The sequence below is a fragment of the Anopheles coustani genome, chromosome 2 (assembly GCF_943734705.1).
Source record: "Anopheles coustani chromosome 2, idAnoCousDA_361_x.2, whole genome shotgun sequence".
NCBI classification, from domain to species: domain Eukaryota; kingdom Metazoa; phylum Arthropoda; class Insecta; order Diptera; family Culicidae; genus Anopheles; species Anopheles coustani.
The window spans coordinates 27,998,677-28,025,553 of record NC_071289.1 but is presented as its reverse complement, the minus strand read 5'-3'; the positions used below and the strand labels follow the sequence as shown (position 1 = coordinate 28,025,553).

Sequence of the window (26,877 nt, the reverse complement as noted above, 5' to 3'; positions counted from 1 at the left end):
ATAAAGAAACCACATCAGCACCAGCACCAGCGGGCGTTGGTACCAGCGACGATACACATCGACGCACATGGCGGCCAGTCGTTGGCAGCGTTTCGTAGCGCTTCGAGGCGCTCATTTCTTCGTTCAGCGCCGTGCGCGACAGTTCGGAATGCGCGTTGGTCGTCTGCACGACCCGGTCGACCCGTTGTATAGCAGGAGCGTTGGCAGATCGTGCCCAGACACCAGCAGTGCCCACTTTCTTTCGGGTCGGGAAAAGCGTACTCATTTTTCACCGTCGCTTTTGTTGTGTCTACCCCACCTGTGCCTTTAGCTGGAGTGATTTTGCGTGGCGTTCGTGATCTGTGGTAGCTTCCGACTAGAACCGGTTCTGCAGCAAACGGGAAAATCTCTTTTCAACGCTGGGCATTGGCAATGTTTGCGAGCTCGGAAAAACCAGTGCCTCAGCGGCGGTGACGGAAGCGTTACTCTTTACCCTTCGGATAAAAAAGGGCATCACGACGGCGTCAGTACGACAAACGCGACCGTTTGTCTTCATATTGCATACCACCCGTCTTATGTAGTGAAGACTTTGTCTTTGTTCCGGGTGAAAGAGGATAGAAAATTCCCGTTCGACGTTTGAGGGTTGGCAACAAAGAGGGGGTGTTAGAATCCAACCAGACGTAGTCGAACGCATAGTCGAAGGGTCGGTATCGCCTCAAGTGTTTCAATCGTGTTACTTAGTCAGCGTTTGATCTGATTTGTGGGTGTATGAGAACTGTGAATAAAATTCGATTGCTTGTTTTAACAAAACCGCACTTTCGTTTGTATGAAAAAAATTAAAAAAATAAGAATTCAACGTCGGAAACCTTTTAGCCGCGTTGAGTGAAAGTAGTTAGAAAGTGAAAAAGCCTATTTGCATTACAAGTGCGTTTGAAAACCGACTCCCCCACATGGCTGTTTCCAACGATCGATCGTCGTTTGTTGAAAGCTGAATATCGTTTTATGGCCGAATCAAAGTCATATCGCAAAAGAAAAGCTTCAAAGTGAATGGTACAAAGGCGGACCTACCCCCGGCGAACGGAACCGGAGGCTTCCGAGACATGCTTCAGTAATGATAGTGATAACCTGATTGTGCTCGTGTTTGAGAAAAGCTTAGAAAAAAAGTATTACAAACCACCGTCACGGTTGGGGCTGTCTTCCCCCGCGCTGTCTTCAATTATAATCAAGGAAGGATATAACAAATCGCTAGCATCAACTCAACTCGGTGTGTTCTGCGAATTACACTGACCACATCCGGGAGGCTTCCGGTTGTTTGGTGGATTTTCCTTTATCCCTTTCCACCGTCGCTCCGGGCAGGATTCAGCTTTATGTCGAAATAGCCGTAAAGTGAATGTTTTCACTGATTGAGACGTGAACGGCGAGCTTGTGGACAGAGTGCACAAGGGGGAGGATTAAAGGTTACCACCTTCGACATCGGTACCCGTTTTTCCTCCATTTTCCCACATCCGTGTCGGTTTGGGGTCGGTTTGTTTCGTTCGCCGCAAGGAATAGCTGAATCGTAAACATGAAGGACAAATCTAATCGTCGCTATCGGTCGCAGCGGTAAGTAGGAGACCGGAAGTGTGTCTTGTACGCACGGACTGTGTGTTGACTAGTGTATGTGCAGTTCCTTCCGGGGAAGAAGTTGAACCGGTTGGAAGGTCAAAAACTCCGTTTTCATGCGATAAACGGAACACGCTTATCAATATTTATCGGTCCAAGCAGATTCTCCGCAAAATCCTGACCACTCTCACCCGCTGGGGGTTTCATATCTGAACCTCCATTAGTTCACTCTCCTTTGTTTGCATGATGTTGAGGAAGGGCTTTCGTGCTGTCGAGATTTCGCTCGTTCCAGGAAGGATTTACCCCGCAAGAAGCTTTCCGATGAAAAGCGACCGATGTCTTCAGAAGGGGTTTTATAGACCATAATTGGAAATTAAGCGCCTCTAACTTCTCTTATCCGTCGGGATGGGTTATCTACAATCTTTGCGATTTATTCATTAGCCTTGAAGCCCCGGGCAATGTTTCGCATCCTTCATATTTAATTCATGGTTATTATCCAAATTAAAAATAACGCTTTTCGGTGAGAGAAGCAAAAAATCCAAGAGTAAACAATATTAAAAATTATCAACGAATCCTTTTTCAATTTTGAGAGCTTCAAGGCAAACGTAACCCGTCCATCAACCATTTTTATGATTATCCATTAAAGATTATCCATCAAATCTAAATCACTCAATATCAATAAGAGCCTCATCTTAACGACTGGCTTATTTTTTGCCATAAACACACAGTTGCCCTCTACTGCAAGTGCGCACCGATTTCCATCAACTGCGCGGTCAAGGCGGTTTGGTTCGATAGAAGTGGAGTTTAAAATCCAAAAGAAGGAAAGGAAATCAAAACGGCACTTTTGGTGCCAACAAAAATCGTTCCATCGGACGGACTGCGTTTCCGTTTGGAGCTCTTCAAGTGGGAATCGTCTTCAAGCGAAGGAGAAAATATATATCTTTCCGTGCAATGCCTTCAGGCCGCTCGGCCAGGAAGCTAAGAGCACTGCCCGCATTCATAGACTAAACAAAACTGAAACCGCGTGTCGGTATTCGCAATGACGGGCGCATCGTCCTCATCCCGGTGACGGCGATTCAGGTGACGGTCGTTGTGAAAGATCAAGATCTTGAAGCTGCAATCGGAAAGTGCACGCAAGTGCATCGCAACGAAAACACCCGAGGGTGGGAGAGATGTTGATGGATTCCGATTTCCGACCCTGGCGGAGGGAGAGAGAGAGAGGGGGTGGGGTAAAGAAACGTATCTCAATGAAACTGCATGCAGCGCTCCGATGAGCAATCGCGCTCTCACGCGTCGTACGTCGTCTCCATGTTGGCCATGGTCAGGGCAAGGCGGACGATGATCGCTGACCATGAACGCGGGCGATCGCAATTTCTTGCAGCACGATCAACCACCCCCTGCCCGGCCAGGGTGGGGTTAGTTTGGAAAGGAAACCCCAGGGGAAAGTGTCCCAGTCGACGGTCCCGACGGAGGAGATGGAGAGAAAGAAGGGCGGGTGGAACAAAGCGTGGCGTGTGTACCATCGATTCCTCTTGGATTCCGTTTAAAAAGAAACCGCCTCTCGTGTAGGCGCGATAGCTCGTCCGCTAATGAGCTCCGGGGCCCTGAGAGCGCATCACATTAAACGTTAAACGATTGACTTTGATGATGGGGTGCCGGGTCCCGCATGCGAACGCAGCGCACACAGGCGCAGGCACGCAGGGTCATAAATGTTTATTTTCCAATCCACTGATTGGTGACACCAAACGGTGGTGAATAATGAGCAAATAACGCCAACCACGGACGTCAAAACAGGTCACCCTTGCACAGCACCCTCGGCTCCTCTCGAGAACTAATCAAAGACTGCTTATTATTCTGCGCCAGCGTTCAACCTCGCTAACCTAATTAAGTGAGCACTTGAGGCTGCACTAAAGTATAGTGCACTGGAACACAACCAGCTACACAACGCATTTCGATTCGATCGGGTTGAAGAAAGCGACCCATTCAGTGTACTACCTCATGGGTCTATCGACTGTTCATTTTATGCTGAACACCAAAAACCACCAGCACTGCTTATCAGTTTGGGACATTGTATTCGTTTGTTCCAAACAACGGCGCTACAGGAAAACATTCGAAGAACAAGCTCCAAGATAGTTGCCACTGCGGAAAGGGCGATCGACTGCTACCACAACGATGGAATCACTCACACCACCAGCAAACTCATGCATGTGCGGTCCAGTCGGACGACTACTGATTTGCATTCCGGACCAGACTTCTCAGACTTTTGAGCCCATAACAGGCCGGGGCTTGACTCTGTGGCATTAGTCATACAGCTTTGGCGTAGGTAGGTTAGAGCTGCTCGAAGTTCTTGCCCTTAGGGCTTCGGGGAGCTGATGAAGCATACTTCAAACCCTGTCCGGGGTGGGTTTTAGACAACCGGTGACTCTCGTGGAACCTGTTGAACGTTGAAGCCAACCGTTCTGAGACCGTCGGCGGTCATAAAGGAAACGTTTGGCCGAATGCCAGTCTTACGGATGAAATGTTAAACGCAAAACAACGGTTGGCTCATTTCAAACACCGTTCCATACAAACTTTTACCCAGGGGAGACCAAATTGAAGCCAACCAGACGTAAAAGATTATTCTTAAACTTGTCTAGCTACTCCGACGCCAATAAAAGTGAAACTCCATCCCAGAACAATCCGCAATTTGTACACTTTATTTTCATACATCCCCCGACCCCCCGTATCCGGACATCGTGTTCTCGTAGGTCAGTGAACCAGCAGAAACAAAACAGAACAAAAACATCGCAATGCTCTATCAACTGGAAGCCGGCTTGGGGGGGGGGAACGTCGACACGGAAACGGCTCGGGAGCGCATCGGAGTCACGCTGGCGCCATGTGTATAAATACTTCTTTTTAACATCTGCCTCTTGGGTTGAGGTTTTTTCATACCACTCCGATTTAAACGGGCGCGTTATTCAGGCGTAAGATGCAAATAGGACCCGTTGAGGGGGACCCACACCAACGTCCCGTAACCACGAGGGAAGGGATGGTACTGTTCGATAGAATCCAGCCTAGAGATAATCGAAGGAAATCAAAACCACAGAAACACCAATCGTGAGGCGGATTTTGTGTTCGCCGAACGCGATTCTTTGCTTGTGCTTTATCAATGTTCGTAGGAAACCGCGAAACCGCCGACGGACACATAATGTGTCTTTGTGTTCTTGCGTGTGTTAGTATATTGTAAACTGTCGCGCAATCGGTGAATGGCGGTACGCGAACGGTTCACGCCAAGCCATTCACCCCTGTTCCATGTCCCCTGACGAAAAGAACTATGTTCTTGCTGCAACTGCACCGCGTCTGAACGAAAGAGTTAGATTGTAGGAGGCTTCCGACTGTAAGTAGAGTTGTTTGTTCTTTGGTTCCATCCCACTTCAAGTGTGACCCACATTCGGGGACTTGAAGCACGTCACAATCGCCTACGAACTAGAGCAAGGTCCACCGGAAACAGAAGACATTTGTTCATGCTTTCGATTAAACACGGCTTTCCAATGCAGGTAAAGGAAAGGTTAACCGCTTGCACATGAAATACCGGTTCGATTGAAAGTTTAATTGAAGTTCCAGCACATGCTACCCTGCAGAAAAATCCCCGGGCTAATCTACACTTCAACCCAACCACCTTCTCCCACGGTCCTACAGCATAACCCAAATGGCATTGACGTACACATGCCCGACCGGAATGGAGCGCCCGCGTGGAACAGGTTTTACGAAAAAGTTTGTTTTCAACCCATGAAACACGTTTTCTGGAAATGAGAATTACTTTCGTGTGTTGGCGCACATGCCTCCGACCCCAAATGCAAAATTGGTATAAAAATTCGAAACATCCAAAAACGAGGGGGGGGTCCACCGAAATACCCGTTTGGATATGGGGCCCTTTTGCATATCTGGATGGATCCCGTTCGAACTGGATTGCGTGGAGCAAATCCGACACACGTAACCTTCACAAGGTATGACGCGTAGAGGCCGGTAACACACCCGATGGCCGTTCCCAAAGTGAACAATCGAGCAGAAGAATGGCGCCACTCGAGGTCTTTCCAGTACTCCAGCGATTCAGGGCGATCATTCGCACGATCCATGCAAACGGAACTGCCGGAGGTAACCGGGAATTAAACTCACACTATCTCAATCTATTTTACGACGTCGATAGTTGCCACTATTAGGCATCAAATACATGCGTTGGGACGCACTTTACAAGCTATGATTAGAGGCTAGCGAAGCCTGATCTTTGGTGCCGCTGTGTTGTGTGCCATCTTCGCTAATCAAACCCCTTAGGGCTAATCGGTCCCCGGCGGTAGAATTCCGTCTACCCCACCACCACCACCACGGTGCTGATAAGGGCGGCACACGCAATGCCAGCCCGATGACATGTCGTATGCTCATAAAGCTACTCTCGCGTTCTCGTTCCGCGATTCCCGCCCCACGAGGGTGGATGGATGCCTCACACAGTTCGCGCGCAAACCCCGACCGAGACGGATCTGGCCCGGAGTCAACGCGTGTGTTTGTTTGTGTTTACTCGCCAGAGACCCGCGTTATCCTGAAGCTGCCGGAATTTGTCTAGTGTCATCGAGAACAACGCTACGCTATTGCGGTCAAACTAGCGGAATTCGATGGCCTACCCGGTGATAAGAAGTCGGTAGAGTTGAGCATCTGACACGTACACGCAGTGCGCAAAGTTAGGTCCAGTGTCCACGGCTCTCTCTCTGCGGAAGTGCAGAAGCTGTCTGAACAGTCATAAAGCCTTAAGCGATTTATAATATCAACCATCGGGCGCCGTATCTCTCTCTCTCACGTGCGCGTGCTCTGTCTATCTGTCGTTACGTCTCTTTGTGTTTGTCTCCCGCGAGGCACAATGAACGTGCAGGGAACCTAAGGTCCCCGCAGGGTGGTGACAATCGGTAGTGCGCTGTCAACCCAGCAGCACCGGGTGTGACAAACCGGCTCTTCACGACGTCCCGCGGAAGTCCACAATCAGTCGTCGAGAGCCTCGGGCAGCGATGGAAGTGTGCAGTGTTGTGGGCTAGGGTAGGCCACCAGTCATACTGACAGACCACCTCAGGACTCGATCCGCAAGAGTCATCACAAGTGCAGTGCAGCAGCTTCCAAAACGAACGTTATCGAGTGTGCCCAGTGTAGACGGATTATCAGTATTTTGCCGGGGGAAAAAGTGACCTCGACGCGATGAAGAAACGGGAATCGATGGAGCTGACGGAAAGGTAGCAACAGCTGGTGGGCTCCAGCCCTTGATAGTCTAACAGATCGATGTGTGTGCTGCACGTATTCAGCTGCTTCTCGGAATCTCACATTCCAACACGTTCGGGCCGATCATTGGCGCCTGTTCGCCGTACGTCTCTCGATCGTAAATCGTCCCTTTAATCGGACGGGGCACAGTCCGTGCCCGACGAGATGGGCACCTGATAGGTCTCGGTATCAAGATCGCGCGCAAATATAGCTCAGATTACAACCGGGCCCGCGGGATTACATTGACCCGTCGTAAAGAGGCCGGCCCGCTTCGGTTATCAGCGATGGCTTATCGATCGTAAAGGTTCTCGCAGTGGGAATCACAGTGGCCATTCGTTGCGCCAACACATGCCTGTGTAGTGCGCCACTAATTGGATCTTTTTGACCAATCCAGCACTCGTTGATTGAAGGTTGTAAACTGGGGTTATTAAATCTCAGAACGATTGGATCTCAACTTGCTGATATCTCGACGGTTTCAGGGCAAGGATTTTCTTTTTCAATTTGCTGCTCCGAACATGTAGCTCTTTTTATTGTTTGAGCCGTACTACAAATCTGGTACTGATTACTACCAGGTGTGAATCTCCACTCTTGTATCCGCCCGGAGCCCCATCATTTGCGCTATGTTTATTTGTCTGCTTTACAACCCCGCAAACATTACCCTATTGCATAGAGCAAACTCAGGATGTTTGTTTGCTGAAGGTAGTACAACAAAGCGGGAACGTGTATTACTTTTTATAGTACTTCGCCAGGTTCCCTTGAAACATACGAGTAGGAGACCACTCGGAGGCTGACGCCTGATGGAGCACAAACCCCCCGTTCTGGTAGGTTTCGCAAATGGTAGCGAACCCACCTGTTACCACCCCGCTATCGGTCAGCCACCGACCGGTGAGAGGTAATCCGACTGCAAGCATGTAAATTACAGCCCATCATTATGACGCCGGAATTATTCACTCCAGAATGCAGCCCCGGGCGATAAGAAGAAAATGTGGTGGAGCCGGTCGGGCTGGAAACAAGAGCACGAGCCACGAGTTGTTTGTGCGTCGATTTTAATAAACAAGTTCGTAAAACTTTACCCCCAGCAGGGGCAGGAGGTTGGTGTACTGCAGTGTAAATAAATAATTCGTGAATATTTGCATAGTGTATTAAAACATATCATTTCAAAGAATTCCTCGTCAACTCCCGTCACCATTATTTATGAACCTTCGCAAGAGTAGGGCTCCGGCACGCAGCGTGGTGGAAATGCATTCCGGACATTGGCGAACCGATATTTGCATTAATATTTTATCACATCAATCTTACCCTCGCACGATGGTGGGTTGATTTATGGGCGACGGTATTGATACAGATCCCAGCCAATGTCTCACCACCTTATCGCGCGCTGGAAGGTGAACTATTGCCCCGTTTGTTTTGCAACACACCGACCTTCGCTACTTCGCCCCGATCAGATCCAGTATGCAAGTGCAAGTACATGATAGCTTCCGATGGAAAACTTCGAAGGGGTGGGAAGGACACACCGAAAGCTTATTGTTCCACGTTGAAAACCGTTTTTCCCACCGTGTGAGATCTTATCGACTTCTGGTGTCAACGGAATGGAAAGATGGGCAACGTTCAGAAAAGATTGCTGCATCGGCAACTAGTAATTGTTTCCGGCAAAATGTATGTAAATGTAAGCCCGAGATTGGTGTAATAGATGCTGTGTGGTGTAATGTTAGTGCTGTGCCTTATGAATCTTTAGGGGAGATTTTTTCATATGAATTTTTCACCTAAGATTCATTCAGATAGGTTCACGCATGTTTAAAGATTCGAATTTTGAAACATTTATGAATATTTTGAAACCTTTATGAATCTTTACGAATCTTTCATGGATCTTTCACGAATTTTCATGATTGCATCAAGGGACTAAAAAATTACAAAAAGGGTGTCTGTCTACCCAGTTTTTGGGTTCTACTTTTCCGTTCTTTGGGATTCATGAATCGCTCATTGAAAGATTTATGAATCTCGAAATCGATGCAAATGATCATTCAGATTCATGAATCTGAATCGGAATGACACAACTTTAATGCTATTGAGTGAGGCTGGCCTTCAAGATTTATGATTTAGTTACATTTGATACAGGAATCACAAGCCCTGATGAAAAAACAATCGAATCAAATTCAAATATTGCGTGGACTGTTTATTTATCTTAAATAAAGCTGCTACAATTTTAGCTTTTCCAATGCAACCCGTCTTATCAGTTGCCGACTGTAATTGCCAGCGAGGTCTCCAAATGAAGATACACATAATTATGTCGATGGAAAGTGCTAATAACTCGATGAGTGATTCAAATTGTGAGGGAAAAAAGAAAAAAAAACGACACGCCCAAGCTCACACCATTAATGGCCAGTAATTATATAGTTAGTGGAATTTCTCTTCCCATTCCGTCATGTACACTACTTCATGAGCATTTTATCTATGCCATCCCAGAGTAAGAAACCTCGCACGACTGCCGGATCTTTATTAATTGACTCAGAGAGGATGCCGTCACTTGTCACATGGAGCCCGCGCCGAGTATGTTGCCACAATGAGCGGAAGTAGTTCTTATCAGATTGTTCTCCACCACAACAGCGTCCAGTCCGAACCGAACCACCTTCAATCGTTGTGAATTCCCCTCGCTTCCTACAGACGAGCTTTTCCAGTTCGATCGACAAACATTTAAAGCAGGTGGCAAAGGCTGGAAATTGGTAGCTGAAGGGCCCGGTAAATACAAACCGGACAAACAGTAGTCAACCGGTGCCGCCGACGAGCGGTCAGGCTAATTTCAGAGGTATAAAACATAACGGTCTTCAACTCGGGCTCGTTGGAGCCGCTTCTGCGCAGCCCGCGGCGGACGGCATGTTGATCACATTAGCGCTCTAAAGTGAGCTAATGATAGCACAAATTACGATCATTTCTGGACCGGCGATATTGTTCCAGATGCGCGATTGTTCACCGGTTCTCGTGATTCAGCACTCTAACCATCGGACGGTAAACAGAGTCGTGGTTTTTTTTCCCCTCCACAAACCCACGTGACAGATGGTCCCAGCAGGAAGTAGGCGACGATTTTTTGGTAGCTAACGCAGCTTTGCCATTTTAAAATGGGCTCTAATTTCCATCATGTGATTTTCGGATTTTTATTTTGCCAACAAGTTAATGAGGTTTAGTCAAATTAACACATCATTCATTGCTCTCTCTCTTTCTCTCTCTCTACCGTACAAATTTCCTTCCAGGCCCTGGATGATGGATCACGGCGGGGTCGACGAGGAGGCACCGATCGATCCGAGGCTCAAAAATCGAGCCTTTCCGGCCGACCAGGATTTCGAAGGTAGGTGTTAATCGTGGCACACAAACGGCCCATTCTAATCGAGTTAAAATGTGATCAAAACACGCCAACCGGGAAGCCCTTGCGCAGGGAAAAGGGGGTGTTGTGGGTCGTTTCTTCGAACGAGAATCCATTAAAACATATTTTGCACACGTGCCATGATCTCAACGTGCAATGATAGTGATGTTTCGGTGCGTATTTGCGTAGCTGGAATGCGGCCAATGCGTCAGAGAAACATGCGGTGCGTGCGGCATTATTGGATGGGAAAACGCATCTCTCGAACGGGTGAATTAAAAACGTTTCCCGCCGTTTCTCGAGGGGGTATAAAAAAAAGCCCGCCCGAGTTGTTTGAACGGAGCTTTTCACAGTGCCTGTATGATTGTTGTTACCTAACACGCGCAGAAGTGCGACGGCAGCACACATGCCCATCCCCCATCGTCCCTTTGAGCCCTCGGCAAACATCTCCATGGTGGATTGAGAGCTTGATAATTGTTAAATTTATCGAAAGCGAAATGTGTGCAGCAACTGGTGACAGCAACGATGGCGAAATGATTGGACGTCGAGAGCGGGCGCGTGTGCAACCTGGTTGACACGAGGTGGAAACTTCCCCATGCCCAACCTACTTTCGCCCACGAGGATGTCGTTCAATGAACCACACTCGCCTGGTGGAAAAACACGAGACACCCCGTTCAACAAGTCCATGAATAATGTCGAGTGATTTAGCCGATGGCCACCGGCACAAAGGTTATCGCAGAGCCCCGTTTAATAGGAGGAAAACTGCCCGTAGAGGCAGGGCAGCTGTATGCAAATAATGTTTGGAGCTTTTAATTGATGGACAATTTCTAGGGACCAAAACATGGAACGTGGGGGTCAGCATCGGTAGGGTGGTAATAATTAACGCCTCGTCAATCTATTTTTTTTTTTCCTATTCCAATCCTTTCAGGTCACCGAGCACACACCGTTTTCGTTGGCGTGCACATTCCGGGCTCCTCTAGGCGACACTCACAGCGACGCCGCCACAAGCACCACCAGCCGGGCCGCGACAATGGCGACAAAAACAGCGCCGGATCGGAATCCGATCGTCCTGGTAAGGGAACATTTTCCGGAATGTAATTTAAAACTCCTGCTCTTCTGTTCTGATGATTCGATTCGATTTCATGTGTGGGCTTCTATTGGAAATTAAATTGCAATATTAGTTACAAGTATCGGAATTGACACAAAATTACCTTCATTTTATTTTAAAAATTCTCCTCTCCACGGTTGGTTTAGCAACAATTCATATCACCTCCTAACTGTTTCTGCTATCTTCTTCCCGTAATGCCACCTTCTACAAACCTTCTGACTTCTGTCGTATCGCTGTATAGTTGTTCCGAAACCGCACATCGTCACACAACGAAGAATCAGCATCGTTGATGATGGCGAATCTTGTAAGATAGTGTGTTTTTCTGTGTTTCGCTTGCATATTAAAAAATAGTTTTTCATTTTGCATGGCCGGATGTATTATTTGAAATATTTTTAGCAACACTCTTTGCGGTTTTAAAATAAGATAATTTTTACAGTTTTTTTACTATATTTGAATCTTTTTCCTCTTTCTCTATGTATTTCATTTATAAAGAGGTAGTGGGAAATAAAATGGAAGCGATATGTATATTTTAAACCATTTCTATACCAAGACATTGCCACAAAGTAATTTTTACTGTGTCATCACACAAAATTACAAATTCAGCTATAAATTTTATCTTATTTTTTGCATAACTTTATTGACTAGTCTCAGTAGCAATTTTCTCAAGATTGACCAAAAGACGAATTTATTCTAATAAATAACTTTCTCATGTTTTTGCAACCATAATTCTACTGTTCACGCACAACGCACAATTCCATGTTGAAAAGTACAATTCACCATCATAACACCAAAACACATATTTTCCATTAAATGTGAGACATTGCCACTAAATAATTATTTTGTTATGCAAGTTATTGAACCCAACAGATGCATCACTCCTAATTTTCCCCCTTTACCAAGCTTGTTTAAAACAAGTTGAAACATATCTATTGTTTTATGAATAAAATTATAATCGCCTATGACTCCTTGATTCGATAAATTATACACATTCCCATTGCACGATCATAAACCATTGCACCCGCGTCTCTAACTGGCAGCTCGGCCAATAGACAGTAGTCATCACTCATTCGACACCATAGATAACCGCCCGTTATCGTCGCTATCAGCACGAGGGAAGCTTCATCAAATGGAAGCCAAACCAAAACCTAATTGAAACGATTACAGCGCCCATCAATTTCACTCCTCGGCTCCTCAGCACACACCCACTATCGCAGTGCACACAACATAATATAATTTATACTGAGCCATCTTGACACTTATTACACCCGAACCGGCCAGCTACCGGCTGTCATAACGGTCAAACTCCCGCCAGTCCCCCTCCCGGGACCTATGATAACACTGGCTGACGGTATTCGTTCGCGTCCGACACTGATTGTTTGTCTTGGCGGCCGGTTCGGTATCGTTTGAAGCTAGTTTGGGCAAAACAAACGGAACCGAACCGGACTCAGGGCGTTCGGTTGTGGCGTTTGTTTACGTTGAACTTTGATTGCTTCCTCGAGCCTTCCTGTCCAACCCCGCGTGCGGGTTTAGCTGATTAGTTTTATTTACTTCGTTTGGGGGTTTTCTTTTTCGAAATTCAAAAATTTTCCTTCTTTCTCGCAAATCCTCCACCAACACCAGTTACACCGCCTGCACAAAGGGTCCAGTTCATCCTGGGCGGAGAGGTCGGCGACGACGGTGGCCAGCACGAGTCGCACCCGCTGTTCTCGGAGATGGAGGAGCTGGTCAAGGAGGGCGACGAGATGGCCTGGAAGGAGACGGCCCGCTGGGTAAAGTTCGAGGAGGACGTCGAGGAGGGCGGCAACCGGTGGTCGAAGCCGCACGTGGCCACCCTCTCGCTGCACTCGCTGTTCGAGCTGCGCAGTCTGCTGCTGAACGGTACCGTGATGCTGGACATGGAGGCGACCAGTCTGGAGCAGATCGCCGAGCTGGCCTGCGAGAACATGGTCAACTCGGGCATGCTGCCCGTGGAGGCGCGGGAGAAGGTGATCGAGGCGCTGCTGAAGCGCCACAAGCACCAGCACGAGTTCGGCAGCAAGAAGAGCCGGCTTCCGCTCATCCGTTCGCTGGCTGACATCGGCAAGAACCACTCGTCATCGAAGAGTAAGTACGGGGGTGCGGGGGTACGATTCGAAGGTACGGTGTCACCGTGTCACTCTGTCCACCCTGGGTGTGTCTTTGTGTGTGTGTATTAGTACTTGCATCGGGAATTAGATTGGGTAGTGCCGCAAGACACAAAAAAAGCACCCAACGAAAGCAGGAACCTCCGGCATCACGCGATCACTGGGAATTTTGGGGATCAGATGGGCGGGAAGCCTACGGGTCGAAACATTGATTGATCAACTGTCTGTCAACGCACACGCTTGCCCTCTCCAGATATGCCACGCTCATCCACCAGCAAAAGCAGCATCGCGTCGGCCAACTCATTCCCTATGCACGTCGTTTCTTCGGCACCGTCGGGCATGCACGACGAGGACGAACCGGCGTCGTCGGCACCATCGCCCCATACGGCCCTGCTGTACGGTAGCAAGGACCAGCGGGGTCACTATCTCGCACTGCCCACAGGTACACAACCATCCCTTTTTGGCGCCCCAAAGCGCCTCCGTTCCTCCGCTCGCTCGTTCTGTTTTCCCAACTGTTTGGTGGTGGCTAAAGATGGAACAAGGCTCCTTAACCACGAACGTGCCTACGTTGTACCATATTGTACTGCTTGTATCGATTGATATGTCAAAAACGTGTCTGTAAGTATTTTCGTACCAATACCTGTACAAACACTGTTGCGCAGCTATTAAAAATACCCGCTTCAGGATAAATACAACATGGTGATGGGAAATTAATTTCCAACGTGAGATAATCTTATCTATTGCTAGATAAAATGGAAACAATTCAAATCCAATAAAAGTATTTTATGTTCATCAACTATCAAACGAATCATATTGTACCAACTGTAGAGCGCAACAAACACTTAGAGCAGTTTTCTACCACTAAAAACGAGCGCCAGAGACTTTTTCAATCATTATACCAACGTTCGTCTGGTGCGATATAACTCCAGTTGACTATTTCCCTTAGTTTTAATCCAATAAACTAAGATTAGAGCTAGCTGATCGAAAGCCAATCAAACTAAGCTATCACAAAACTATTTCAAATCTTTATTAAGCTCGTTCAATATTTTCTTTTGTGGAAAGCATTATTCCATATCTAGTTCAATACGTTTTGGGTGTTGATCGAGGCTCTCAGAATTTTATTTAAAAGCTTTTTTTCTCTCAACTGTGGAAAAATCAAGAGAATTACAACAAAGTTTCATAAATATGCGAAAATTATTTGCTCCCTAAGACCTCTAAATGGCTTTTTAACTACCAACGTATTCAAACACCAATTGACATGTTTAGAAACATAGCTTAACATAGATTTCGCAAATGCAAAACATCATTGAAATTAAATATCTCTCACTTCATAATAATTTGTGTACATATTGATGGTTAAGGAAAAAAGTGCGCTACAAACCACCAAATATGGCCCGAATGGAAGAGAGTATAAACGTAATTTTTGTTAGCTAATTGTAAATATTTACGCAAAATCCAAAATTTACCAGTCGCTCACGTCAAAGCGCAACTTCCATCACTCACTCGTGTCGGTGTGCCAATTTTCCCACACGCCGAACAAAACACCGTGCGCCTCCATTTACCACGTGTGACCTCAAAAGTGTTCGGGTATCCAGTTAGGTTAAAAGCTAGCTGACACCTTTCCACAGAACCGGTCCATTGCGGGCTGTCTACCTTCATCGTTTCGGTGGAAAATTAGAACCCCGTTTTAATGAGTGTATCTTCTCCGGTGGAACATTTGTGGTTCGTTAAAGGCCACTCTTTCAGGCCACGAAGTGTTGCGTTGAAAAGCTCATTTTATGGCGGGAAGGTGCGGGAAGAGAGTGTGAGGTGTCTCGTCCATCATTAGGCTGCCGTAGACGTGCGGCAACGTGGCAAGATGGATGATGATTAGTCGAAGAAAGGGCCTCAACCTTGTTGCATCCCTCGCAAGCGGGGAGGCGTCATCCGATCCTTATGCGTCCGACCCGTGTCTAGCCGTTTGGTGTTTGTCCGTTTCCCCGCTCGGTGGCAGCAGGTAGCACGAGCCTCCACGGTCGGTGTCTTATTTCCGTCAATATGCCATTGCCTCGGCACCATTGTGCGCCACGGTAAATAAAGCTTCTTCCCTCATGTCCGTTCTTTCCGATCCTTTATCACGCGGGAAACGCTAGGTGACATTTCCCCAACGGCTTCCCATGGCGGTGCAGGCAGCGGTACTGGAGCAGGTGGTGGTGGTGGTGGTGGTGCAAGCATCGCAGGACCGTCCGTTGGAGTTACCACCTGGTTCCATGCCGGTGCTTCGGGCGCTGCCGCCTCAACGAGTTCGGTCCCTGGAAGAGGTTTACAAAAATAGCTACTTTTTCAATTCGTTCTTTTCTCTTCTCCGTGTATATCTTGTTCTTTCTACTGTTCTTGGTGTTCGATTTCTTTGACTCTCCCTTTACAATCGAGTCTCTGCTGTGTGCTCTTCTATTTTCCTTTACTGGTAGATACTTACTCCTTCTTTCGTGTTTTTCTTTCCCACTTTTTTTACGTGGAATACCACTTTGGAATCGTGTTCTTACTGACTGTTAGCTGTTAGTCCTGCTCGAGTGCCATCACATACTACTGACCAGCTGGCTATCTGTCTTATAACTACTCAGTCAGCACCGATGGCCGATGGCAGCCACTTTAGAATGTTGCAGAAATGTTTCTCACCATTTGTCACCTTGCCTTTCTTTCTCACATCTCACCCCACATCCGGTGTACTATTTCATTGGCAAAAGGGCACCCCACCCGCCTTTTGGTCCATTGTGATAAATAGGAAACCATCACCATCGTCATCGGCATCTGTTTCACATTTGGTTTTTCGTCACACTCCCTCTTACGTCACACTTGATGAACCATTCACCATGTAGGTGTAATTTGTTACTCTCGGTGTTATATCAATGTAATGTTTTGCACCGCACAAGCCATCGTCATCATTCACCAACATTTGAGTCCATCTGCCAACAGCCATCAAAACGTTTCACACACTTGACATGAACGTTTTTCCATCTGAAACCATCGCCGTATTGCATTTTATTACAACGAATTGTTTGTGTACAAAAGTCAAGCTACCGCAAGCAAGTTTTGCAAAACACAGATTCATGATTGAGTGAAGACCTATGTTCCGTACCATGCATCAAAGTTCACTGAACACGTTAACTTTGGCACGTGCCTAGGTGTGGGTTTCACAAAAGCATAATTCAGTTGAACAAACAAGTAGCCTGAAGTTGAATGTGAAGTTGGAAAAATTACCAAAAACCAAATCATCCGTGAGATGTACAAACAGCACATAGATGATGGTGAAATCACAACACGGGACATTTTGAAGGGCACATATTTCAAAGCAAACATTCATTAGAAATCACATACACACATAGTAAACCATAGAGCATCGTAGAAGGTCTCATTCGATTTTTAATGTACTCACCGTAGCCGTAAGGGAACAGTTTAAAAATGTGTATTTTATTGTACTGGTGTTGGATGTGTGCTCGATGGCAAACGACGTAGTTTGCAACTAACTCTCATCCTCGTCTCGAGAGCTCGTAAGCTCGCCATAATCGTGCTCGGCCTGCCGCAAAACCTGTGTATTCAACCAAAACCAAAAAACCAAACACAACACTCTCTCCCTCTCCCTTCGTAATCCTACTTCCAGTTGAGGACCCAACGAATACTAACAGTCCACCGAATAGTGCTAGCAATGGCGGCAACCAGAACGCATCCAGCAACAAATCGGCCAACGGCAGCAACGGCAGCAAACACTTAACCGTGCCCGGAAAAGCCGCCGGTAAATGAACTCCCTCTCTATCGCTCTATCGTCACACGCCCCACACACACCTATCCTGTAGTCATGGATTGCAAAGAACTGTTGAAAACAAAAAAAAACCCAGGACACCATGCACGTTTCGTAGAGACCCGCACACCCACACGCACGCACAACTGAGTGTCATGCACAACGGGAGATACACGTCACGTAGAAGTCGTTTCCTTCGAGGATCCAGCAGCAGCATGGATTGAAAAGCTGGCGCTCGTTTTACTTTCGTTTTTTATTTCCGTATCACCATCGCAACCACTTACTCGAGGGGTTTTCAAGGCCCGCTTTGCAGATAGTAACAAACACCTGAGACCGTCCCGGCTTCCAAGGGGGGGGAAAGGATAAAAAATCCTAGCCTGGCCAAGTCAGCACATCGTTAGTTACTGGCATTTTTGCATCCCTGCCGCATCTGGTAGGATCGTACAGTTTATTCCGTGCCTCTCCCACCGTCTTCGCAGTCCGCATGGCCGCAAGGGTTGAAGCACAAATCAATAGTTTTTTTTTGCAACAGGGGTGTAAAAAATACATCCCTCCAGTTTGCACCGGAACAGCCGTAATTTCCCCATGCCAAATTGTTCTGACCCGGTTTCTGCCGGGACTAGTGAACCGACACGACACCAGACCGTTCGATGGGCTGCCATTATATCTCGGTATGACAGGTGGAAATCGTTTACAGGGCAGAACTATGCGTACCGGCATATGTGAGCCTCTAATTGGGTCAGATTATTGCCCCCACACCAAGCACGTTGTGATGCAAAAGGCAGCTAAGGATTGTTATTTAAAACGCAAATGGTTTATTTCCAGGAATTTGACTTTTTTTAATGGTTCAGACAGTCTTTTTTGAAAAGGATTTTACAGAACGTTTCTAACAGATGCAAAATGGTTTGCTAATTGTAACGTAATAACTAGGGAATATATGTGTTTCAGCCCAAATTGAATGAGTAGAGGTTGCTTCTATTACGAACCGAGATGACCAGCGTTACTACGTTAATTACTTGGGCTAACATTGATTGATTTTTTGTTCCTTTTAGTTTTGACAGCGTGTGAAATATTTTCCAATTTTTTGGATTTAAAAAAATGTAAGTAGGAAAAATCTACAAAACTATTTCTGATGAAAACTAGTTCAATATGAACATGTTTATTCATAGGAACAGTCAGACTGCTAATGACAGTAAAACTCATTTCAAAGAAGAAATGTGATTCTTTTGCATTCATAACTAAGATAAAACAACGACAGACAAACGAGAACCTTCAAGCTTAATGGCTATTATTTATCAATTATCAATTACATCCAATTTTTTTGTTCCAATTTTTTTTCCATTACATGGAAGGGGGATGAATACCCGCACGTATAATCCCAAGTAAAGCGTTTCGTGTTGTGAAATTAAGTAAAATATGTCGGAGAATTCAACATTTGTGGTTTTTATGATTTCAGTTTTCCAGCTCGCCGGTTTTGAACCGATCAAAACCGATTGTAACACTACCTCACATCAAACAAATCAACATCAATTGAGTCAGCACATTAACACTTTTTACAACTGCACTAAACCAAAAGTAAATGTTCTAGTAGTTTTAGAGATCCTAACACAATAACTAGTAGTAGTGTTTAATTTTAACATCCACCTCACATTTATGCATGTTTCACGTAATTCCAGTTTAAACACATCCTACTTAAAGGATAAAGCTTCCATTCTTCATAGGACCTCATACCGACCCGAACGGTCCGTAGTTTCGTGGTATTTTGTTCGAATTTTGTGCTCTTACTCTCTCTCTTGGTGTGTGCTATATATTTTACAACTAGCGACATTAGCCCCTGTAGCTTTCTACTGTTGTACAATTTTCTCGGAAAACAGAACATTCCTACGCTTTACCGAACGAACATCCAAACTCGTTCTCGTCAGTTCTCGAAAAGCTCGTCCCCGTGCGCTGTTCCCCGTTGGCTCGCATATGAAAATGGCGACGCTGACGCCGGAACTGGGGCCGATTTGGTGTTAAAATTACTCTACATTTGTTGTCGTCTTTTGTTCTTTTGCTTTCGGTGAAATGTGCCTCCCGCCCACCCAAAAGGAGAGCACATGAGCCAGAGCCCGAGCAGCGTGTCGATGCCGCGGAACACCAGCTCCGGCGAGCTGCAGAACGGCGAGCATAAGAGCAACACACACTTTATGCGCAAAATTCCCCCGGGTGCCGAGGCGAGCAACATTCTCGTCGGCGAGGTGGACTTTCTCGACAAAACGCTGTCCGCGTTCCTGCGGCTCAACTCCGCCTCGGTGATGGGCGACCTGACGGAGGTTCCGGTTCCGACGAGGTAAGCGCGAGAGGTTTAACTAATCCGTCCAAACTTTCACCGTTCTGGGTGCGATCTTCCCCCGCTCCAACACACACAGGTTCATATTTATCCTGCTCGGACCGCCCGGAAGTCATGGCAGCTTCCACGAGATCGGGCGCGCCATGGCGACGCTGATGTCGGATGAAATTTTCCACGAAGTCGCGTACCGGGCGAAAAAGCGGGAACACTTGCTGGCGGGAATTGACGAGTTTCTGGACGCCGTCACGGTCCTCCCGCCCGGGGAGTGGGATCCGTCGATTCGCATCGAACCACCGGCCGCCATACCGTCACAGGAGGTTCGCAAACGACCGCCGGAGAAGAACCCCAAGGAGGAGGTCGACGAGGAGCTGGAGGAGCAGAGGCAACGCGAGGAGGCGGGTCTGTCCCGAACCGGGCGCCTGTTCGGAGGGTTGGTCAACGATCTGAAGCGCAAGGCCCCGTTCTATCTGTCCGACTTCAAGGATGGCCTGTCGATGCAGTGCGTCGCGTCTTGGATTTTCCTGTACTTCGCCTGCCTGTCGCCGATCATCACCTTCGGCGGACTGCTGGGGACGGCCACCGGGAACAACATTGCCGCGATGGAGTCGCTGGTGTCCGGGTTCGTGTGCGGCATCGGGTACGGGTTCTTCTCCGGCCAGCCGCTGACCATTCTCGGATCGACCGGGCCCGTACTCGTCTTCGAGACGATCGTGTACGAGTTCTGCCTGCAGGTGGGCTGGGACTACTTGACGTTCCGCTTCTGGATCGGCACCTGGATATCGATCATCCTCGTCATTCTGGTCGCGGTCGATGCGAGCGCGCTCGTGTGCTACATCACGCGGTTTACGGAGGAAAACTTTGCCTGCCTCATCGCCGTGATCTTCATCTACAAGGCGATCGAGAACGTGTTCCACATTGGGCAGGACTACCCGATAAATATGGCCGGCGGGAAGATGGACTGTGCCTGCCTTCCACCGGCGGGTCAATCGCTCACACCGGAAGCCGTACACCAGTGGGCGCAGTATGGTATGCGGACGTGCAAGGTTGGTACAGTACAAACGCTGATTGTTGTGCAAAGAACCTTTACTTTCTGTAAGTCATCCCGAAAATATTAGTTCTTCGAAAAACAAACGGAATAAGCTTGATAATTTTTAAAAATTCTGCAAATTGTATCCTATATTTTTCAAATATTTTTCTTTGATCGTTGGATATTTGGAGAGTCGTTCCTAAATTTAATATTTTACTGAGCTCAAATGTAGCTTCAATTCTGTTTTAATTTAATCATTTGAATATGTCACATGGTCATTCATTAAAAAAGGTCTAAAGATTTGGGGGAAAGGACAATTATTTAAGCTTTTGGTTTTTGGGAGGATTATGTTAAGCCCCTCTTATAGCTCGTCAAATGAAAATCGTTTAATTTAACGAAAATAAGAAGTTTTTCAGCATAAGGAGATTAATTGCAGACAATTTGTAGAACCATTAAACACGCTTCCCTTTAAGGGCTTCTTCACACTAGAATCCAAATAGCGGTCACTTTCACTGCTATGAAATTTCAATTATTCGTCTTTTCAAAATTATGTTTTCAATGGTTTTCTTGCTAATCCAAAGCTACATCTAGGACAATGGAGACTTTTCTGTTCGACCAGTTGCGAGAATCAAACTGACATAGCCCGAATGTCTTTAGTGGTCATTTTGACCGCTCTTTTTAATACGCTTTAACTTCATCATGTTGGATGATTTTTTAATTCCGTAACCGGTTGTTATAGTATATTTTTTAAATATTTTATAGCGGGGTTTTTTTTTTCTCTTTGACGCACCTCCTTCACTCCATTTGCGTTCTCTCCTTCACTCCATTTGCTCGTGGCGAAGCAAAAAAGATCGCATTTTAGTTGTTTTAAACTTAAATTTTTCAAAATGTTTAACGTGAATCAAAAAAAATTGAGCGCTAGAAAGTGAATACGTTGAGTTACCTTTAAAAAATAACTACATATTTTAACGATAACCAAATAATGCATTGAATATCCTCGATTAGACACTCAACGGAACACTGGTCGGGGCCGATTGCGACAAGCCGGAGTACGTGTCGGACGTCTTCCTGATGTCGATCGTGCTCTTTCTCGGCACCTACATCATCTCGGTCATCCTGAAGGACTTCAAGAACGCACTGTTCTTCCCGGCCGTCGTGCGCCAGTTCATCAGCGACTTCTCGGTCACGATCGCGATCTTCTCGATGACGCTGCTCGACTTCTTCACGCACATCGCCACCCCGAAGCTGGACGTGCCGAACGAGTTCAAGCGCACGATACCGACGCGCGGCTGGCTGATCATGCCGTTCCACGAGGACAACCCGATGTGGTCGTCGGTCCTGGCGCTCCTGCCCGCCCTGCTCGGCACCATACTGATATTCATGGATCAACAAATAACGGCTGTGATAATCAATAGGAAGGAACACAAACTCACCAAAGGTTGTGGCTACCATCTGGACCTGTTCGTGCTGTCCTGTCTCATACAGATCTGCACCGTCATGGGCCTGCCATGGTGAGTTACCACCCCATACACGACGACTCCCTTGGTGATCCGTTAACCGATTCCGCCTCGCCGACAGGTTCGTTGCTGCCACCGTGCTCAGTATTAATCATGTCAATTCGCTGAAGAAGGAATCGGAAACGGCCGCCCCCGGCGAGAAGCCACAGTTTATTGGGGTGCGCGAGCAGCGTGTCACGCACATACTGATCTTCCTGACGATCGGCTGCTCGGTGCTGCTGACGCCACTGCTCTCCCACATTCCCATGCCGGTGCTGTACGGCGTGTTCCTCTACATGGGCGTTTCGGCGCTCAAGGGGCTCCAGTTTTTCGACCGGTTGCTGATCATGTTCATGCCCGCCAAATACCAGCCGGACTACATGTTCCTCCGACAGGTTTACACCCCCCCAAACCGAGGTGAAGGGACTCTCCTTTCTATACATCTGTCTTTCCTCCCGTGTAACAGGTTCCGATCAGACGCGTCCATCTGTTCACCATCATCCAGCTGGCCTGCTTCGTCGTCCTGTGGCTGATCAAGTCCTTCTCGATCACCTCGATCCTCTTCCCGCTGATGCTGGTGGTGATGATCGGCGTGCGGAAGTCGCTCGACTACATTTTCACCAAGCGCGAGCTGAAGATCCTGGACGACATCATGCCGGAGATGACCAAGCGCGCCCGGGCGGACGACCTGCACCAGCTCGAGGATGGCGAGGTGGGATTCTATCGACGTCTGCTTGGCTGCTGTATCGGTGGCAAACCGGCACAGCAGCAGCCCGTCACCACGATCAGTGTGACTAAAGTGACCGAACAGACGAACAAATCGAACAACACCACCAACCCCGATAGCTAGTAGACCGTTCCACTTTCCCCCGTGTTCTCGACACGTGTTACGCCTTTGTTAGCTTCCGATTTGTTTTGCTTCCACCCACTAGCTCTGGCCAGTTCGGAACGCCTCGGGCTTCAAACGTTACCGAGTGTGGTAGTATTTCAGTAACCCCCCCTAACGCAGCTTGTATTTTAGTGCTCCTCCTAGTGCAATTCGCGTGTTATGAAACGCTAGTAAAACAGTACATTCCGTTAGTTAATTTTATCGCTTCATAGCTATAAGTATTTAAGATTTATCCCCCCCGCACTCGCCCTTACGTTTGATTAACTTATGCACTTTAAATCCCCTTTTATTCTTACTATACGCAAATCTACTAGGCTTTCCTCGATTTTAACGCTTCCCTCTCTGCAAACTTTATTTCCTATTTTCCCATTTAACAATTTGTACCAAATCTAACGATGCTTTTAATAATTCATGAACACAAGTATACCAACAAGAAAAACTACAACAAAAATTCGCAAAATCTGGACATCAATGGAAAACAATAAAGAAACGAACAGTCCCACATACACATATACCGTTGGTACACCAATTTTTAATTTTAGTATGATTTTTAAAATTTCGTAAAACGAACACGACGGATGATCAGTGCATCATTTAACGCTTCCAACGAACCCTACCATAAGCTGTTTAATATCATGCAATTATTTGATCTATGATTTAAGTTAGTTAGTTTGGTTCATTTCTGTAATATAGTAGCTAAGCATTACACTGAATAAACAACCCGCATCACCTGAAATTTATGTTCCATTTTGATTTATTTCCCCCTATTACCCTATCGACAACGTATCTCTCGCAGTTGCACGGTTTTTTTTGTTGTTATTTTTATGTACATACTATTAAACTAAGCTGATGCAGATTCTAGTTTAAACAGTAATCCGAAATACGATATCCCATCCCGTTGAACTATATTGCACCAACGGCTTCAAAATTCCGCTACTAATGATTGTAAATTAGCTCCTTAAAGTTACATTGAATGTATCTATCTAACCAGTTGGACGATAATGTTTTCCCCATCGTGAATAATTATGAGACATTTTCTGCATTCTAAATTTTAGAATGCAAAGTATTAAACTGCCCAAAGTAATAAATAATGTGATCACCTATTTCTCTGGGATGTAGAAAAACAGTTCCAGAACTTAAGGCACCTTTTCGATGTTTTTTACGTTAGTTACGAGCACCGAACACACTACAAAGGAAAATTAATTCATTCTACTCAATGCTTCCGTTGTCCCACTCTCTAGCTTGATCGTTTAACTTTGTCTGTTTTCTTTTCTTGGCAGGAAAACCGTACTCTACTAACTGCACAGCGAACACAAATCATCGTTACCAATCACTAGACTCCCGAGAACTTTTCTCCTCTTTGGGAGAAGATAACAAATGTTTGATTCGTGCATGCACTTTGTTACATTTTATTGTTTGCATATTGCGAATGCTTTCTGACCTCTGACTCTAACTCTCTCTATGCTTGCAAAGTTATCGCTTTGTTGCCGACTATTTTTGAACACTATCCACCGCCATTAATTGCATGGCAGCTTTGACCGAGTGCACCGAAAGTTTCCCCAAAGAAAAGCATAGTGGAAACAGAACGTAAAACTACACTCCCGCCCTAACCAACCTTCACACTTCGGACTTCGGTCAAGTCAAGTCAACCCCCGACCCCAGCAGATCCACCATTGCGAACATTGCAATCTGAACACCGTTTCCGTTGAAATCGTCCCTCCCTGCAGGACTCGGGACAACATTCCGCCGACAATCTGCAGCTGCCACTGGAGAACGGGACGCTCAACGAGAAGGCCAAAATCAACATATCCGAAGAGGTGAACCGGACGACGATCTGGAAGCAGGTCAACGACTGCAACGTGCTGTTCACGAAAAAACCGACCACGCAGTCGGGTGATCGTCAGAAATTATCGCAACAATTGTAAGTCGATGGTGGTGCGGAAGGTCCTTGTGGTTTTTGGTTCTCTAAAGCGAAAAATCTTTTCCACATTTCACTACTCTTTCGCAGATTAAAAACTAGTGAAAACGAAAAAAGACTGTCCACTATGCGCGAGGAGGATGAGGTGGATGAGCAGGGGCGTCAATTAAGTCACCAGAAAAAGACACAGGTCTAAGCATTTTTCGCGATCTGCACGCGCTGGCATAAGTATGGGTGTATGTGTGTGTGTGTATGCATGTATGTGAGTGTGCGTTATCAAAGTACAGTGTGCGTTGAGTACTAACAGAAATGTCGATCGCACTATTTTCACACTTTTCCCCTCACATTTAAAAAACCACGTGAAGAAACCCCGCGCTAAGAAACAAACTTAAATTCCGGAACATAGTAACACTCCAATGGCGTATCCGTGCGCGCTCGCAGTACAACATCAGAATGGACAGAAGATACACGAATCACTCGCCACTCGACTTCCAGAACCACTGCAGCCCACCACTCCAAGCACTTACACTAACGTCTCCCCGTTGTGTTGTGAGTCCATCCATTGTGCCCTCTCTGCTCGTCGTATCGTTATCGTATGTCGAATGTGTGTCCCGCGGTTGGCGGAAGTGTACATGCATAATGCATCCTGTGGATGGTCCGTAGTTAGAAGGCGAATGCGGCGTACCGCTAGTAGACAGTATACGTCTAAAAGCATCATTGGACACGCTTGGTTGCGCTAGTGGTAGTATGTGCTCGAGAAAACGGAATAGAAGTAGGCCATTTGTTGTGAACGTTACAGCTTCGGTAGTTTAAAAAAACACCATGTTCAAAACATTAACTAACTTAAAATTGATTTATGTAATTCGGTTAAAATATCGTCCCAAAACAACTAGAAAATGTTTTATGCAATAGTCGTTACTTCAAGGATACGTTAAGGCATGCACATCATGTATGAGCCCGCACAATTACACACAATATTTTGCCGGTTCAAAGAGAATAGGTCTTAATGAGAATAATGTTTTACCTAGTAAAGAATTAAATAATATCATACTCATAGCATGAAAGTAGCTTGGCAGTTAAAAAAACCTTTATCGATTGCTTTCACCACAGTCAGCTACTGGAAGCCCACGCCACGTGTAGCTTGCTTGGATAGATCATCCCTATTATTTTTCCTTTAACCATTGAACACGATCATCATAGTTACCCATGCCGTTACACTCGTAATAACTGGCTTAGAAACAGTCACCGGACGCTACTGTAATACTGCGCGTTTATGTATTTCTGCTTCGACCGTAAAACCGCCACGGTACGTTTTACTAAAACTGGTCAATCAATCATCAACCAATTATTGCAGAAAATGAAGCGAGAGTTTTGGATGAATTCGCGATCCGGCAGCAGCAACGGTCGTGGTGTCAATAGCAATTGCAGCAATCCCGGTGGTGGAACGTTCGCTTTCCCGGGGGGATGCGGAGGCGATAGGGCTTCCGAAACGAGGGTGTGAAGGAGTGTTTTAGGAATAGGTTAGGTGGGGCGGGGAACCGAGGTAACAAACCTCGTTGGTTTACTGTGCAGGGTATAAGGAAAGGCTGACGAAGGAAAATGCATGTACTTATCGATCTCTCCGACCGAACGTTGTTGTTGAGCCGAATGGAAGAAGCATTATACTTCTAATACAAGACAAACAGAAGATTTACCCGGGTAAGAGGCACCCTCCGTCGTCGTCGATTAGTGGCCGAACCACAAATAGACTAATTTCCACTAGACAAATTACTAACATTATACCCCTTTGGTGAAGGATTTTTTAAAAGGTGGACAATTTACAAACCAACAAACGACATTCAGTGGGCAACCAACCCGACACACCATTCGACAATTGTGAGGCATAGCATTTTTATAGGATTTAAGTAAATTGAAAAAAAATAAACTGTTGGATATTCCACCAAATTGTCCCCCGTAGCAGGAATGGAGTTATGTGAAAGTAATTTAAAAAAAAATAAAG

At 46.4% G+C, this 26,877-nt stretch overlaps 1 protein-coding gene across 4 annotated transcripts; it reads left to right on the top strand.

Annotated features, from left to right (window-relative positions):
• The first annotated feature begins 1,543 nt into the window (after positions 1 to 1,543).
• LOC131266255 (sodium bicarbonate cotransporter 3) lies at positions 1,544 to 26,877 on the top strand. Of its 4 annotated transcripts, XM_058268684.1 has the most exons (15): positions 1,544 to 1,581; positions 10,104 to 10,198; positions 11,139 to 11,282; positions 11,560 to 11,622; positions 12,939 to 13,421; positions 13,695 to 13,883; positions 17,082 to 17,213; positions 19,308 to 19,548; positions 19,628 to 20,591; positions 21,581 to 22,086; positions 22,154 to 22,466; positions 22,538 to 22,783; positions 24,688 to 24,881; positions 24,969 to 25,068; positions 26,233 to 26,877. In XM_058268684.1, exons 1-15 carry the CDS (start codon positions 1,544 to 1,546, stop codon positions 26,377 to 26,379), a joined length of 3,855 nt encoding a protein of 1,284 aa, XP_058124667.1. In that variant the 3' UTR covers positions 26,380 to 26,877. The 4 variants fall into 4 exon arrangements, with proteins under 4 accessions (XP_058124667.1, XP_058124668.1, XP_058124669.1 ...); XM_058268685.1 differs by lacking the exons at positions 1,544 to 1,581; positions 11,560 to 11,622 and having other exon boundaries at positions 10,111 to 10,198; positions 24,981 to 25,068; XM_058268686.1 differs by lacking the exons at positions 1,544 to 1,581; positions 13,695 to 13,883 and having other exon boundaries at positions 10,111 to 10,198; positions 24,981 to 25,068.

What these genes read in the sequence shown, in the direction of transcription:
- LOC131266255 (XM_058268684.1), top strand. Translation starts at nt 1,544, where the DNA reads ATGAAGGACAAATCTAATCGTCGCTATCGGTCGCAGCG. An exon ending in CGTCGCTATCGGTCGCAGCG is followed by an intron (nt 1,582 to 10,103) that starts GTAAGTAGGAGA and finishes ATTTCCTTCCAG; the next exon opens with GCCCTGGATGATGGATCACG. An exon ending in ACCGTCATGGGCCTGCCATG is followed by an intron (nt 22,087 to 22,153) that starts GTGAGTTACCAC and finishes CCTCGCCGACAG; the next exon opens with GTTCGTTGCTGCCACCGTGC.